This window comes from Symphodus melops (genome assembly GCF_947650265.1).
Source record: "Symphodus melops genome assembly, chromosome: 19".
Lineage (NCBI taxonomy): Eukaryota > Metazoa > Chordata > Actinopteri > Labriformes > Labridae > Symphodus > Symphodus melops.
Window position 1 is genome coordinate 20,330,264 of NC_136709.1, and position 16,626 is coordinate 20,346,889.

At 41.0% G+C, this 16,626-nt stretch overlaps 2 protein-coding genes across 2 annotated transcripts in view; one reads left to right on the top strand and one right to left on the bottom strand.

The window, feature by feature from the left end:
- LOC306840498 (uncharacterized protein) overlaps positions 1–3,929 on the top strand; it is a 67,937-nt gene extending 64,008 nt beyond the window's left edge. The window contains exons 3-5 of the mRNA XM_079369835.1: positions 175–2,453; positions 2,633–2,688; positions 3,104–3,929. Of these exons, the coding sequence (XP_079225961.1) occupies positions 1,947–2,453; positions 2,633–2,688; positions 3,104–3,206 (666 nt within the window). The 5' untranslated portion in view covers positions 175–1,946 and the 3' untranslated portion in view covers positions 3,207–3,929. The remainder of the gene's footprint in view (positions 1–174; positions 2,454–2,632; positions 2,689–3,103) is intronic.
- Positions 3,930–4,285: 356 nt separating this feature from the next.
- Positions 4,286–9,746, bottom strand: LOC306840483 (kelch domain-containing protein 1). Its single transcript, XM_079369807.1, has 14 exons — positions 9,621–9,746; positions 9,166–9,279; positions 8,254–8,324; positions 7,982–8,099; positions 7,139–7,251; positions 6,616–6,703; positions 6,245–6,328; positions 5,887–5,967; positions 5,712–5,770; positions 5,487–5,596; positions 5,333–5,405; positions 5,155–5,239; positions 4,816–4,868; positions 4,286–4,685 (listed from the first exon to the last, which is right to left on the bottom strand). Exons 1-14 carry the CDS (start codon positions 9,645–9,647, stop codon positions 4,547–4,549), a joined length of 1,215 nt encoding a protein of 404 aa, XP_079225933.1. The 5' UTR covers positions 9,648–9,746; the 3' UTR covers positions 4,286–4,546.
- Positions 9,747–16,626: the final 6,880 nt, after the last annotated feature.

The window sequence follows — 16,626 nt, forward strand, 5'->3', positions numbered from 1 at the left end:
AAACACGAGACCAATAGCGTTGTTTGTTGCCCTTCAGATGGAGAAGTTGAGTCATGACAAATAAACTTTCCTTACACATGTTCTCCTGCTGTTCGGAGGGGAAACAGAAATCTTCTCACGAATAATCAAATCTGTTTCATTAAAATCCTCTCAGATCACTGGTTGTATTTTTAGATGCACGTGCAAAAGAAGTTCTACAAAGACTTTCTGCGTCTCCGTCCCTGGGAGGAGGAATATTGTTGAATGTGGGAGAAGTCGGAGAAGCCACAGCTATGCAGCGAGCTGGGCCTTGGCCTCCGTCTTGCGGTGGATCCTCCTCCCCTCGTCTGGAAGCTGTTGAGTTTTTCTCCAGATGTGGCCGCGTGATCTTTCTAATGACACACTGGTGCAGGCGAGAGAGCAGCAGAAAATGGAGGTCACACAACACAAAAAAAAAAGGAGTGCATGAGAGGCGGCTTGGCTTTGAGTTTTTCTTTTTAAGGTGGAAAGTCTTTGTGTTGAGCTTCTGCAGAGAAAAAAACTTGGACAATCAGGAGGATGTTACAGTTTAGCTCTGAAGCTCTTTTCCCTCCAAGGCACAGCTGCAGATCGAAACACTGAAACATGAAGAGACAAACAGAGTGGGCTGTCTGGAAGTTCTTAGAGTCAGGATGCTGCACTGTAGAGTTAATGCATCCACACTTCAGCTTGAGAAACGTTCAAGCAAAACAACAAATGTGTCGAAAACAAATTTCGAAAACAATTTTATTATTTTTTTTATAAAATAGTGAAAAGAATTTCCTGACATCTGCAGGGAGATTTTTTTCTCTCCTGCACGTTCACAGTTTGGGAAAACACCAGTTGCTCAGACAGCAGGTGTCTTTGACTTGGTCATCGTCCAGACAGAGGACAGGTTGCACAGCTGTCTGGCACACACACACACACACACACACACACACACACACACACACACACACACACACACACACACACACACAAGCAAGAGAAAAAAAAAACAGGCAGAGAAAAAGCGAGGCTCTTAATGAAAGACAGCAAACATCTTCTTCACTCGGGTGAACCCGGGGTTCTTGTTGGACATCTCTGGCAGGGAGACGCTCCCGCTGAGTCTTTTGTGTGTGCAAGTGGACCAAACAAAAGCGTAGGGAGGAATCTCTGGGAAGCCCGAGCTGTCGGAAAGGAATGCCCCGTCTCTCTCTCTCTGTTCTGGCTCAGAGCGCAAGTCTTAATCAGTCTGCAGAGGGGCCGGCTGAACTGGGGGCCTCCGGGACCCGACAGCCAGACAAGGACTCCGTCACTCCTGACCTTAATTGCTTCAATAAAATCTATTAGCTGAACACAGAGGAGTAAAAGGCTCCTGATGTGATGCAGATAAATCAAAGTAAGAGCCCCCTTTCGGCTTTTTTATGCACTCATACATCCAAGTCCTTATGTAATCTCTTGATTCATCCATGACGTGGTTACCTACAGAAATGCAGAAGCTGCTTCTTCATCATTACAACTTGTTGAATTCTGTAAAAAAAAAAAAAAAAATCAGAGCGAGAGTTTCAAAGTAAAAGCTGAAAAAAAAATCCGAAAGATAAAGGGTGTGTTTCCCTCTATAAGAAGGCGGAGTTTTCTCCCAGGGGTCCTGAGCCAAGCTGGTGTTATGTAACAGATCGGCTGCTCTTCATCCTGATGCGGAATCAAGAGAAAGTTTACATGCAGCAAGTCTGACTCAGGTCCGGTCTGAGGTCTGTGCGCTCACAGGAGGGAAGAAAGCTGACCTTTACAGAGGACTTCTCCTCCGTGCGTAAAACTCATCTAAAAGTGACCTTAAGGATTGCGAGGGATCTATTCTGCGTTAGTTAATGTTCAACTCTGGAAGAGAGACAGACACTCTGGTGTTCCTGGAGGGTTTGGCAATGGGACTTAACATTTAGATTTTGAGAGCAAAGCAAAGATCGGACATGGGCAGCGGGACAAGCCGAGGGAAGAGAGTGGCACCTGCGTGTGTCAGTGAGGTGAGCGTGGCCAACGCGTCCGGCGCGTCGCCCAAACAAGACAACCGCGCGTTCAAGCCTCTCAAAATCCATGCCATTTTGCGTAACGCGCGCAATCGTGCGCAACCGGACAGCCACAGCGAGGGGCACGACTCCGACTTCTCCAGAGAGGAGGATGACATCGACGCGGAGCTGGACACGGTCATCGCAGATTACGACGAGCGAGACGCGGCGTGCGTTAAGAAAAGTCTTCCGAAGAAGACTGTCGTGAGGTCTAAAACATACGGCCTGTGTCACTTCAGACAGGAGGATGAAGATGACTTCAGCCCAGCTCCTCCTCACCCGCCCCGCGCGCCCGCGACAGACGAGGGGCCACGTGTGTCACGCGGAGGATCAAAAGACGTAAACAAGAGGAGCAACGAGGCCTTCACGCGCTCCAGGAAAAACACAGCCGCGTCACCCTGTCAGCAACAAGTGAGTGCATTTCATTCAAAAGATTTCTTTGCACAAATCAAGAATGATCTGCTAGTTTGAAAGAGTTTCACTCAAATGCATAACAAGGATCCTGCAGAAAAAACATCTCTGGAGATTTATCTTTATGAAGAGACGTTTTTTTTTTCATCTCTGGTTTGTGTCTCTTCTCCTTCTCTCAGGGCTTTCTGACTGGAGAGACTTTGTTGGACTCTGTTCCCACATCAGAACAACAACCGTAAGTAGACTCATGAATCATTGATTCCCGGACTCAAAGGAGTAGTAAAAACCGGAGAAGGGCCCAGATCAAGTTCTCTTTAAAAGGGATCGAAATACCAGCCCCGTTATTGTGAGGGCGGATCAGATTAGTCAGACGTCTGCAAAGAGGGACAGAATACAAACAAGTGAGTGTTGTTTCCTTGTAAAGAGCAGGAGGTGGAAACCTGAAGCACAACTACGAGCATGGAGCAGATTTGCATAAAATGTGTGAAGTTCAGCAAGGCAGCATTTTATTAAACCTGGACCTTTTTCATCCTATGTATCAGTTTTTTTTATGAGTTCTCACAGTGGATTCATTTAAATCTAACATTTTAAAGTATCTGTTTAAAACTTGCTGTTTTTGTAACGGCTATATATGCTTCTCCTCTCCCCAGGACTTTTGGCAGCATCCACAGCGCCTCTCTTCCCATGCCGGTCATCCTGTACGATGGATCAGAAGAAGAGCTGATGGACACTATTGTCAGAGAGTTTAGTTGACCCCCCAGCTTGGACTGCTGCAGGAGAAGCTGCCATCCCTCTGCAGCTCACGGGGCAACAAACATGTAAAAAATAAAAGGACACCAGGGTTTCTTTTTTTTTGACAGATTCCTGCCTCTAAGGAACGCCTCACTCGCTATATTCACCTTTTTTTTGTGTTGATGTGAAAAGATGCCCTCCAGGCCTTTGTATCCGAGTCTTATTTAACTACATGAAGCAGTTAAAACGACAGCTTCAACAAGACACCAGGAGGTTCAGAAGCCTCCCTGGTTGTTGTTAGCAAGGTGTCACTGTTCTTCCTTGAAGCAGCCAGACCTCCCACTGAGCACTTATCTTATTTTCCAGTGATGACTTACTGTACTTGAGCTCGTCTGTTAATGGGTAAAAGGAGAGAAAGTGCATATGTCTCTTTCTGCTCTAACTCAGCGAGGCACATTCTTGAGGCTAAGAAAACATTTTCCAGCTGCAGCTGTGTGTGCAGCACAGTGTATGCTTTTTCTTTTTTCTTTTTTCTTTTTTTTTTTACAGAGGTGACCCTGCAAAGGTACGAGCCGGGATGTTTATTTAAGGTTTCCTTCCTGACCACAGTTCCTGCAGTTACTTCTCCACCCTTAACGAGAAGGAATGTGTGTTAGCAGAGACTCTCAAAGGCCTGCTGCCACCTAGTGGAGAAACACGGGAGTTGTGCAGTCAAGCACAAACTTGAACGTTCATGTGAATAATCCAAGAAATATTAATATTATTAAATGTAGAGGAAGAATTTCTTGACTCTGTTTTTCAAAATAAAATGTAGCGTTGTTGTACGAGTCGTGGTCATGTGTGACGTGTCTTCACGGCGTCGCTCGGTTAACTGATGAACTCTCAGGTTCAACGTGCAGGTCGCCTAGTGGTTATGTTGCACGACACATGTGCAGAAGTCTGAGTCTGTGGGTTCAAAATCAACCTCGGCCCTTCGCTGCGTATCATCCCTCACTCTCTCGCTCTCTCCTCTTCTCTTCTCTCGCAGCGGCGATCCACAAAAATATCTTTAAAAAGACAAAAAAAACTTTCAAGTAGAAAAAACAGAAACAGGCAACAAGTGACCAGCATGCTGTTTAATCCTCACAGCCATCACAGCAACTTTCTTTTTTTTTTTTTTTTAGAATATCAACAGACTGTACCAATGAAACTTACAGCGTCTGTAAAGCGCCATAAAATGATAAATATCTATTTAAAAAACAAAATAAAAAGGCTGGCCGTCAGTGTGGGCTGAGATGATCACACTGAAGGAAGGAAAGTACTTGAATAAAAGGATGTAAAATAATAGCTTTGTGTTGTTGGCACGGCGACGTCATGGCGACTCATTTCTGCGTCTTCGACCGCCTGTAGAAACACGTCCTCCTCTGGACGGCCGTCAGGAGTTTGGGCGGCAGGAGAGGCAGCTGGTGTCGGAGTGGGTCCGAGTCGCCGACGCTCTTCGCGATGTAATCCGCACAGATCCTATCAGAGGAAAGAGTTAATACAGACGCGTCTGTATTCTGTGTCTTCTTTATGAGTCTTTTATTGTGAAGCACTTTGTGACGGCTGCACCTTAAAAAAATTGCTTTATGCATGAACTTGATTTGTTTACCTGAATAGAGGATACGGCTGCGTCTGGAAGACAAGTGCATCGTTGCAGTGACCCTGAAAAAGAAATATAGAAGCTTTGAAAGGTTTTCAAAAGAATGTTTTTAAGCATCAAGAATCTAAACTACTAAATTTGCAGCTCATGTTTGAGTCCCTGTGGCTCGTAATAAGGATCTACATGTCAACAGTGGAGGACACATTGCAGGGTGAAGGTCAGACGATGCTGTAAGGAGAATATCTGCCTCATATTTTTTGCCGGTGTGATGATTTCTCGATCGCTGTTCCTCATCTTTCTTTTTTTTTTTTTTTTTAAATCTCTCAAAGTGTCTCCTGTAATACTCACAGTGTCCACAAGGAGGATGTAGTCACAGCTTCCACCAAACACGATCACGTCGGAGTCTTTGCCTGGACATGCCGAGTGCCACAACCTGGCACATGGGGAGAGACCATTTTTGAATACCTGCACATCATTTAACATAGAAATACGAAAACCAGAAGCTTTCATTCAAAAACACAAAAACCTCGGTTTCGTCTTAAAGGGATGCTCGAGTTCTCTCCACGTCTTTGTTTCCACATCAAACAACCAGCCGTCACCTGATGAACAATAGAAACGTAGAGTGAAACATTTAAAGATGAAATGATTGAAGCAGGAGGAGAAGTGGTCGGTTTTCTTACTCATTGGTTTGCAGTCCACGCTCAGTCCTCCAAACAGGAACAGGCTGTTGTCTGATACGGCTGTGAGCGTGTGCCACGACCTGCCCACCGGAGCGCTCGACGCCGGGACTCTGGAAGACATGTTTTTTTAAAGTAACAGAACAAAGAAAAATCCTGGCAAAATTGAGGCTGCTTCACTGATCTTGTACATAAAATCACGTCAACAGATTTGAGAACTTCACGCACATCTCTGACCACGTCCACGATTCAAGGTCGAGGCAGTGGATGTCGTTCGTCCTGGTTTCCTGTATTTGAATAAGAGAAGAAGAAGCTGTGTCTTTTATTTTATTTTTTTTTTTTTTTTAAATCTCCTGAGATGGAAGAAGTTGTAAAAAAAAAAAAAAACAAGTCGCGTACTCACCATGACTCGGCCTCCACAGATGTATCCTCTGTGTGCTAACGTGGCGCTAGCATGAGCAGCTCTCGGGGCGGGAGCGCGTCCCTGAACACACACAAACCAAAACATTAAATCACCTGAAGATGTGTTGCTACGTGAGTGTGGAGAATGTGGGTTATTTTTCATGCACTGTGTGTGTTGATGCTTTGGGAGCGCTCTGATTTATTTTGGTTTTGTGTGGTCAGGTGGCACAGTAACGTGTTTACAGGTTACTGGTACAAGAAGTTATCTGGCATAGATGGTGGAGAACACGAGGTTCTCGCCCAATGTCATTCCATGTCGGGCTTTTGTCTTCTGGTGACTGACACCATAAAGGACTCACGTGGGTCTGCGGCTGAGTCCAGCTGGAATGTTTGGGGTCAAACATATGAACCTCGTTGTTCCATCCCCAGAAAATGTCTTCTACCTGAAAACAGCAACAATGCAAAACGGGAGGGGGCGTGGTCAGACACAGCTCATTTACATATTTAAAGCTACAGACACAGAAACAGCCTGTTCTGAGCAGGGCTGAAATAGAGGGGTTTATAGGCATGAACAAATACAGGATCAGAGTGGATTTAGAAGAAACTTGTTTTGGGTCTCTCTGGATGTTTTTAAACGTGTTGATAAGGAGAATGATATGTGACCTTTTTTTTTCTTTAACTGCGGCGTTCGGGACCTGAGACACATGAACAGTCACTAAAAATACATTACTGATGATGCTTCATCCACAATGAAGCTTCTGTTCCTGCTGTCCACGTCAGTCAGCAGTTTGTGACCGTATCCTCCAAAGTAGACGATCCTGCAGAGCGTCAAACAAAGGTGATCTGTTACGGAGACGCAGATCCAACATGTGTTTTTGACTTCTAAAGAACAAACTACTCAACCAGTCGCACCTGACAAGAGTTGAATAAGGAGGTGCAAATAAAAAATGAAAAGCACTTGGACGCTGAGTCAACGAGCACAGAAACAAAGAAACAGTTTTTATTATGATTGTGCACAACTTATAAAAAAAATTAAATTCAACTTAGTTAGTTTTACTTAAAGCCAGTTGTGTGAAGGTGTAGAACAAAAACAGCACATGAGGTGCGGCTAGCCTCGCGGAAATATTGCAGTGAAAATATCGTCGCAGCACAAACAGCCTCCTCATGGTCTGCTCTGATCAGTGATAATCAAAGTTAAAGCGGCAGCCGTCAGTAAACAAAGTCCTGGAGGAAGACGACAGACTCAGACTCACCTTCCTCTGTGAACCCAGGAGGACAGTTTGTCTCGAGGCGAGGGAGCCGAGCCGCTCTGGTGTGCCATCTTCCTCCATGTGTATTTGCCGTCTGTCAGGTTGACACAATAGATCTGTTTGAAGTCAAACACTGATCACTGCTTCATGTCGACTCTGCTCGACTCTCTGCTCTGACCTCTGTGTTCACACTGATCCATCACGCCCGCTTCTTCCCAGGACTTGACCTACTTTCAGAGCGTCCATCATTGCACATGGAAGCTAACGCATACTGATGATCAGTGTGTGCTCACACCCTAACAGCAAACGTAACATTTGATGTTGTCTAAAAATGATAAAAGGGCTAATGTTGAAGTAAAGGTGATGGATAAAGTTTATTATGATCATTTTATTCATTGGATATCGGACTGCAGGTGCCATTTAAAAAAAAAAAAAGATCCTTAAAGGCTCTTTAAACCGCCTCAGCTCGTAGAGTCTCACTTGAGACTGAACAGGAAGAAGTGCCCACAAACCGTCTCCATGACGACGCTCAGACGAGATGGATGAGCTCCTTCTAAAAGTTCAGCTCTTACGCTTCAGTGTAAACGATTTAATTTGAAAAACCTGACAGCTGTTGCTGCTTCCTGTTTGTATATGAAGTTATTTAAGCTTTTAAGCTTTTTTTTTTGCGCTGCCAGTTTTATTACAGCTTTGTGAAGCCTTACACATAATCACAACCACAACTATAACACTACTCAATATGTTTTTAAATATCTCAATTATCAGTTTCTGGTTCTGAACATTTGTGTCTGAATCGGGACTGAACAGAAGTGGATCGGTGCGTCTCCTAACAGTTCTCAGCCTCACCTGATTGGTCTGTCCGTAGTCATCGCAGCCTCCAAATATATACATGTGACCATCCAGGGAGCAGCTGCAGGTCCCGGACATGGAGGGAGGAACTTCCCCTGGCATGTGAAACACTTTCCTTCAAAATTATTATTTAAAGGAAAAAAAAAAAAAGTGAATGAACAACTCGTAATCATGTCAGGACACATTTCACACCAACATGATATTTAGAGGTTAATGATGATGACTGAAAAGCTCTCCTGACGGATCACTGAAGTATTCAGCGTTCTTACCATGAGCCCTGTTCGAGGTCGAACACCCAGATTTCATCATTAGGTAGGAAGACTTCATCATTGGCGACTGACTGAAAATACAACACCTCCATTAATGACAATACTTCTCTTTGTTTGTGGATGTAGATGATCAACATGAGGATATTTGAGAGTGAGTGAGTATTTACTGCGGTCCTTACTGTATGCTGCCTGTTTTATAACTGTTTGTATTTTATATAAATGTAACTTCACTTTTAGAAAGGTTTTATCCTTTAGTTGATTTTAAGGTATCATTAAGCGTCTAAATGTTGCATGTTTTTGTTTGTCTCACATTTACGGATGTAGTGATTAATCGTGATAAATTGATTCAAAGGTGTCAAGGTTCACGTCGGTAGTCAATAACATGGTGAGCGTCAGCAGCTGTAGAGGAAAAAAGATTTAGATATTGAGGATGCTTCAGCGTCTTTTAAATCAGAGGTGTGGAAACAGTTTGGCTTCAAGACATAAAATGAAAAGAGGTGAGAAGATAATAGAGGAGAGACGAGACACAAACTACAAATTACAAACTACAAGTAGACAGAACTACACAAATAGCACAACCAACATGATGCCGGTGAAGCTCCAATCCCCTCCCCTTGTTGAGAGAAAAACATTAAAGGCCAAACCACACTGACAAGCGGGTTAGCTGCCCCTAAAGGAATCTGTTTTACTCTAAAAATGTATCATTATAATTATTATTATTATTATTATTATTATTATTAATTTGTCTTATTTTGTAAAATAAATCGTGAGAGAATCATATTGTGAGTTGAGTGAAGCGTCACACTGCTTGGGGCTGCAGCATTTAAGTTTTTTTTTGTTTTTGGATGCAGACACATGAGCATCTGGAACAACCTGTTTGTTTGTTTGTTTGTTTGTTTGTTTGTTTCTCACCATGTATCCTCCCCAAACATACAGCAGGCTGCCTTCCACCACGGCCGTGTGTCCGCTCCTCTCCCGGGCCACCAGCTCCGAGCAGTGCCTCTCAAACCCAGGCTCCATGACTGGCTGTTTCAAAACAAAAACGAAAACAAGCGTTTGAACCTAAAATGAAACAAACATATCACCTGCACCTTTATAGCGTTAAAGGCTTTAAGGCTCGTGAAGATGACACGTGCCACGAGCGCAGGTAACACACAGTCATACATACATGCATATATTTAATACTGTAGAATTAAATAAATTAGCCAGATATCCCATTTTCGCTACAAAAACAATAATTTTACGCAACGTTACAGACAGCTGGGAGGGCTGACGTCACAACGTAGTCGGTAAAACGGTCAACAAACGACATTACGTCACCGACACTGTCATCGACATCAAGGTAAATCTCTTCTCATTATACTCACGTGCTGCTGTGCACCTAAAAATGTCATTAAGTTATTTTCTCATGATGTGAATCTCAAAACAACACGGCCGGAAATGTCTCTTCTTACTGTCATAACAACTGCTTCAAAATAAAATACAACTTCCGGTTCTCTCTTTTCAAAATAAAAAACACCTCATTGTCCATGTGGATCAGCTGCATTAGTAAATGAACATAACGTTTGATTGTTTTGAAATTTTTATTCATAAATGTTTTCTTTATGACAGTACAGCAGTATTGACAGCAGAAAGTGATAAATGGTCCCAACAACAAATACACAAAACAAATAATAATATAAAATTGATTATTAATATGGAAAACATGTAATCTGAAATAATTTTACTTTTTTTTCATACACATGCGAACAATTCTAATTGTTATGGTAATAGAGATTATTTTTTTATTATACATGTCTTGAGCATTTCAGGAGCAATCCTCCTGAAATGATCTGGATATTTTAAGGAGTGTTTATGTGAATATGTCTTAATTGACCACTTCCTGCATTCGGTACATTTCCTTTCCTGCATGATTCTAACATAAATAAGTTTTGTCTCAAACTTTGCAAAAGTGTTTCACACTTTGTATTTTTAGTTTGCACTTCCCAGCCACCGTACTTTCAGTGTAATAAATAATGTTAAAAAAGATGTTACTCAGACTTTAGTTCTTCTTCTCAGATTTGGTTTTTCCACATTGTTTATTCAGCACAATGACTCAAACTCAGTGAAATAACTCCAGTGTTTTTTTAACCTATGAACCTTCATAATGAAAACACTTAAGTATGATTATAGAGTTTTTAAGTTGCTTAAATGAATGGAGGTGAACAATAACTTGGAGGACCTCAAAATAATTAAAAGAGAAGCATGTCTCTCAATAGCAGAGTGTGAACCGAATTTAAAAACGAATCAATAAAGTATATCAAAATGACAAACAAACAAAATTAAGTCAAGCTGTTACAAAAAGAGCTTCCGATCATTATACTCAACATGGTTTACAAACAGGCAGGCCACAGTCCAGATGCAAAGTTCAGAAGTTTAGATCACTGATTTGGACTCCTCATCCTCCTCCTCCCTCAACACTGTATGGAGTAATAAAGTCTGTAAGATTATACTTTATCAAAATAAATATTTAAATCAAAAGCGGTTCATTTTTATTATGATCAACGTAAGGTTAAAAAAATAAATAATAAATAAATCATTTTCTCTGAAGGAAGAGACTGTCCGACTTTAAAATTTATCTTTACAACATTTCATAATTTATATATGTGTTGTGAAATATACATTCATCCATGAACTATAGAGACATGACAACAAAACTGATTTAAATGATGTTCATAGCTTCATCTGAAAAAATGCATACTGTCCACTATAAGTTGTAAATACATTTTACTCACAGGTAAGGTGAGAGGCGAGCCAAAAAAGGTTCTTTATGGATTTGAAAAACTTTCTCCAGTTTCTGCAGCTGCTGCCATTTTTGATACCTGCAACCAGAGACACACTGATGATGCTTCTTGATCGCAGATGAAATATGAAGAGCAGAGCAGACACTGATCAACACATTAAACTCTGTGTTGTTTCTTTATTCCATCAATGAGTCAAAGGATCAAAGTAGAGAGGAGGTGTTGGGCTGATGTTTCACTCAAACATTTGACCTGAAAACTCAACATCACTTCAACATCTTTTAAACAGGAGCATGGTGTTTGCTTTACATCAACCATGGAGCTCGTTTCATCTTGAAGCTCTTTGTCATCAGGATGACTTTGTGATTCTTTCAGTCCTTAAAAAAAGACAAATAAAAACCTCTGGCTCCACCCACTCCTGAAAACAAGACGAGAGTCAGGAGAGTTTCCCCTGTTGATCAAAGAGCTGCAGAATGATCAGCATCACTTCCAGGTGGATTTCAGGATGTCAGAGGTTCAGTTTGATACGCTGCTAGCTATACTGGAACTACACATTCAAAGGACCAGCAGCAAGTTACACAAAGAAACTGATCCTGAACACGGATTGGAAGGATGCAAAACAAGTTAGAAAATCAAAACTGTTCTGAAAATAATAAAGACAGAAGAAAGTTTTCAGAGTCAGTGTGCGAACATGATCGACTCAACATGAGATTGGATTTGTGTTGTAAACATGCAGCAAAACACACTCAGTGTGTGTGTGTGTGTGTGTGTGTGTGTGTGTGTGTGTGTGCACATGACTGTCAGGATTTATTGTTGGAAACACTGACATGTTCGGGTCCTTTTTTTTTTAATTCTTTGACATCATCTTTTCTTTTTGACTGATCACTGTGCAGAGTTGACCAAAATCTGCGGAGGGTTTGAACAGATGGACCTGACGATCGGCCATCATCCCTGCGAAAACACGAACAATAGAGAAAGATTAAATAGTTAGATATCAGATCACGACAACAGATGAAAAACTTCCAGATGAGTCCAGTCAGACTTGATCTCGTTCACTCTGAATGATTAACCAGCTTCTCATATGGAAATCAAACCTGAGTTTTTTATATGGGATATTTCTGGACCAGCAGGAACAATCATTTTATATATATGAGAAAACTAAAATCTATTTACCTTTACTGAAGAAAAAAACATTTAAATGATGTTCATAGATTCATCTGACAGAATACAGACTGTATATGTTGGAAATACATTTTACTCACTGGAAAGGTGAGATGTGAGCTACAGGACGTTCTGTTTGGAGTTGATGATCTTCCCGTTGTTCCTCCAGACTTTGCCAGTGTTGATCCCTGCAACCAGAGACACACTGATGATGCTTCTTGATCACAGATGAAATATGAAGAGCAGAGCAGACACTGATCAACACATTAAACTCTGTGTTGTTTCTTTATTCCATCAATGAGTCAAAGGATCAAAGTAGAGAGGAGGTGTTGGGCTGATGTTTCACTCAAACATTTGACCTGAAAACTCAACATCACTTCAACATCTTTTAAACAGGAGCATGGTGTTTGCTTTACATCAACCATGGAGCTTGTTTCATCTTGAAGCTCTTTGTCATCAGGATGACTTTGTGATTCTTTCAGTCCTTAAAAAAAGACAAATAAAAACCTCTGGCTCCACCCACTCCTGAAAACAAGACAAGAGTCAGGAGATATTCCCCTGTTGATCAAAGAGCTGCAGAATGATCAGCATCACTTCCAGGTGGATTTCAGGATGTCAGAGGTTCAGTTTGATACGCTGCTAGCTATACTGGAACTACACATTCAAAGGAACAGCAGCAAGTTACACAAAGAAACTGATCCTGAACACGGATTGGAAGGATGCAAAACAAGTTAGAAAATCAAAACTGTTCTGTGTGTGTGACTGTCAGGATTCATTCATGAAAACACTTACAGGGATGGGTTGTTCTTTTCTAAGTCTTTAAAAGCATCTTTTCCTTTTGACCAATCACTGCGGTGGGACAGATAAGATGGACTTGATGATTGGTCGTCATCACTGAGAAAGATGAAAAATAAAGATTAGATAGTTAGATATCAGATCACAAGAACAGATGAAAAACTTCCAGATGAGTCCAGTCAGACTTGATCTCGTTCACTCTGAATGATTAACCAGCTTCTCATATGGAAATCAAACCTGAGTTTTTTATATGGGATATTTCTGGACCAGCAGGAACAATCATTTTATATATATGAGAAAACTAAAATCTATTTACCTTTACTGAAGAAAAAACATTTAAATGATGTTCATAGCTTCATCTGACAGAATACAGACTGTATATGTTGGAAATATATTTTACTCACGGATAAGATGAGAGGCGAGCAAACTGAGGAGGTGTCTTCATTTTGCGCATACTTCCCCATCTTCGATTCCTGAAAACAAAGACACACTGATGATGCTTCTTGATCACAGATGAAATATGAAGAGCAGAGCAGACACTGATCAACACATTAAACTCTGTGTTGTTTCTTTATTCCATCAATGAGTCAAAGGATCAAAGTAGAGAGGAGGTGTTGGGCTGATGTTTCACTCAAACATTTGACCTGAAAACTCAACATCACTTCACATTCACAGTGTGAGACAGAAAGGAGTCATCGAGTCATCAGGATGACTTTGTGATTCTTTCAGTCCTTAAAAAAAGACAAATAAAAACCTCTGGCTCCACCCACTCCTGAAAACAAGACAAGAGTCAGGAGAGTTTCCCCTGTTGATCAAAGAGCTGCAGAATGATCAGCATCACTTCCAGGTGGATTTCAGGATGTCAGAGGTTCAGTTTGATACGCTGCTAGCTATACTGGAACTACACATTCAAAGGAACGGCAACAATTTACACAAAGAAACTGATCCTGAACACGGATTGGAAGGATGCAAAACAAGTTAGAAAATCAAAACTGTTCTGAAAATAATAAAGACAGAAGAAAGTTTTCAGAGTCAGTGTGTGAACATGATCGACTCAACATGAGATTGGATTTGTGTTTTAAACATGCAGCAAAACACACTCAGAGTTTGTGACAATAATACAGGAGTTAAGTGGTGCTGTTTCATCGACCATTAACACAATATCTTCAAGTTTAATGTTCTGTTTTGTGCGTGCGTGCGCACATGACTGTCAGGATTCATTGTTGGAAACACTCACTTCTCTGAGTTGCTTTTTTCGTCTTTGGAATCATCTTTTCCTTTTGATGGATCACCGTGGAAGGTTTGAACAGATGGACATGATGGTTGGTCGTCATCACTGAGAAAGATGAAAAATAAAGATTAGATAGTCAGATATCAGATCACAACAACAGATGAAAAACTTCCAGATGAGTCCAGTCAGACTTGATCTCGTTCACTCTGAATGATTAACCAGCTTCTCATATGGAAATCAAACCTGAGTTTTTTATATGGGATATTTCTGGACCAGCAGGAACAATCATTTTATATATATGAGAAAACTAAAATCTATTTACCTTTACTGAAGAAAAAACATTTATATGATGTTCATAGATTCATCTGACAGAATACAGACTGTATATGTTGGAAATACATTTTACTCACAGGTCAAGTGAGGGGCGAACAAACTGAGGTTTCTTCATTTCGCGCATACTTCCCCATCTTCGATACCTGCAACCAGAGACACACTGATGATGCTTCTTGATCACAAGAACATCACTCTAAAATTATCTGGAACCAGTTAAAAAAATTAACAGGACCTCAAAATAAAGAGAAGAAACTGCTTGAACTTAAAATAAATGGAATGCTTACAAACGATCCTGCGGAAGTAGTGGAAGCTCTTAATCACTACTTTATCGATTCTGTGGCTACTGTTGCAGAGTGTTTTTCACCTGAGTACACTAATGTTTGTCCAGTTAATACAATAGAACCTGCTTTCAGCATAAGGAATGTCACTGAATCAGAGGTTGCCGGAATGATTCGATCTCTGAAACAATCCAGAGCAAAGGATATATTTGGTATGGATACAGTTATGCTCAAAGAGCTCAGTACAACACTAACTAATCCTATCACCAAAATTATTAACCTCTCGATTTCTCAGGGATTGTTTCCGAGTGTTTGGAAGTCGGCTGTTGTCGTCCCAATATTTAAATGTGGAGATCCTGTTTCAACCTGCAATTACAGACCAATCAGTATCCTACCTACAGTGTCAAAGGTTGCAGAGAAAGTAGTAGCTGAACAAATCACCTGCCATCTAAATAATAGCTCTTTTACTCTGCACCTAATGCAATTCGGCTTCAGAGCCAATTATTCAACTGAAACAGCCAACTGTTTTTTAATAGAAAAAATTAAATCTCTATTGGATAAAGGTGGTGTTGTTGGAGCTGTGTTTCTTGATCTCAAGAAGGCATTTGATACTGTTAATCATAGAATTCTCATGTCAAAGTTAGCTTGTTTCAATTTTTGTTCAAACACTTAAGTGGATAGAATAATATTTGTCAAATCGATCTCAGTCTGTTCAGGTACAGAATCATCAATCAGCTGCCCTTCATCTGTCCACAGGAGTCCCACAAGGATCCATACAGGGCCCTTTGCTATTTACATTATATATCAATGACTTACCATATGTATATCCTGACGTCAACATCCAAATGTATGCTGACGACACAGTAATTTATTTACATGGTAGCAGCATGACACAGGTTGCTGATAAACTTACAAACTCCATGGCTCATGTCACAGCATGGTTAAAGCAATGTTGTCTGCAGCTAAATGTGTCTAAAACAATATGTATGTTCTTTACCAAGAAGAACCGTCCTGGTGTTGAGCCAGATATCTTTGTAGCAGGGGAGAGGCTACAGGTTGTATCTGAATACAAGTACCTTGGTGTTTTGGTTGATTCCAAACTTTCTTTCAAGGCTCAGGTGAAACATGTCTGTAACCGGGTTAAATTCAATCTCTCAAACTTCAGGTTCATTCGAGATTACTTACAACAGAGGCGGCTAAGATGTATATGCATTCCATGGTTTTTTCTCATATCACTTACTGTTTAACTATCTGGTCACAGGCTAGTAACACTTCGCTAAAACCAATAGAATCTTTGTATAAACGAACAGTTAAAATCCTTGACTAAAAACCAGTACATTTTCATCATTGCCCAATATTAAGAAAATATCACCTGCATAGCTGGGACAATTTGATTAAATATGTAAATGCTTGTCTTATGTACAAGATTATACATGGTTCCACCTCTCCTCCGCTCAGACAGTTCGTCAACATAAGAGCATCTGGGGTCACAAGAGGTGCAGCAAGACGAGACTGTATTATCCCACTTAAGAAAAGTAATTTTAGTCAGTCTGCATTCTCTGTTAGAGCTGCACTACAATGGAATTCCATCCCAGCAACTATTAGAGACCTGAGTACCTACAATTTATTCAGAGCTCACTTGAAGAGTTGGTTAATTGGCACTCAGCTCTGTCAGCACTAGATTGCACCTTCCTGTCCTCGGTCCGTCTGTGCTGAACCTGCAGCCATCTTGCTGTTGTCTGTCTGCCTTCATGTGTCGGCATGCATGTATTATTGTGGTCTTGCTTTTATTGTG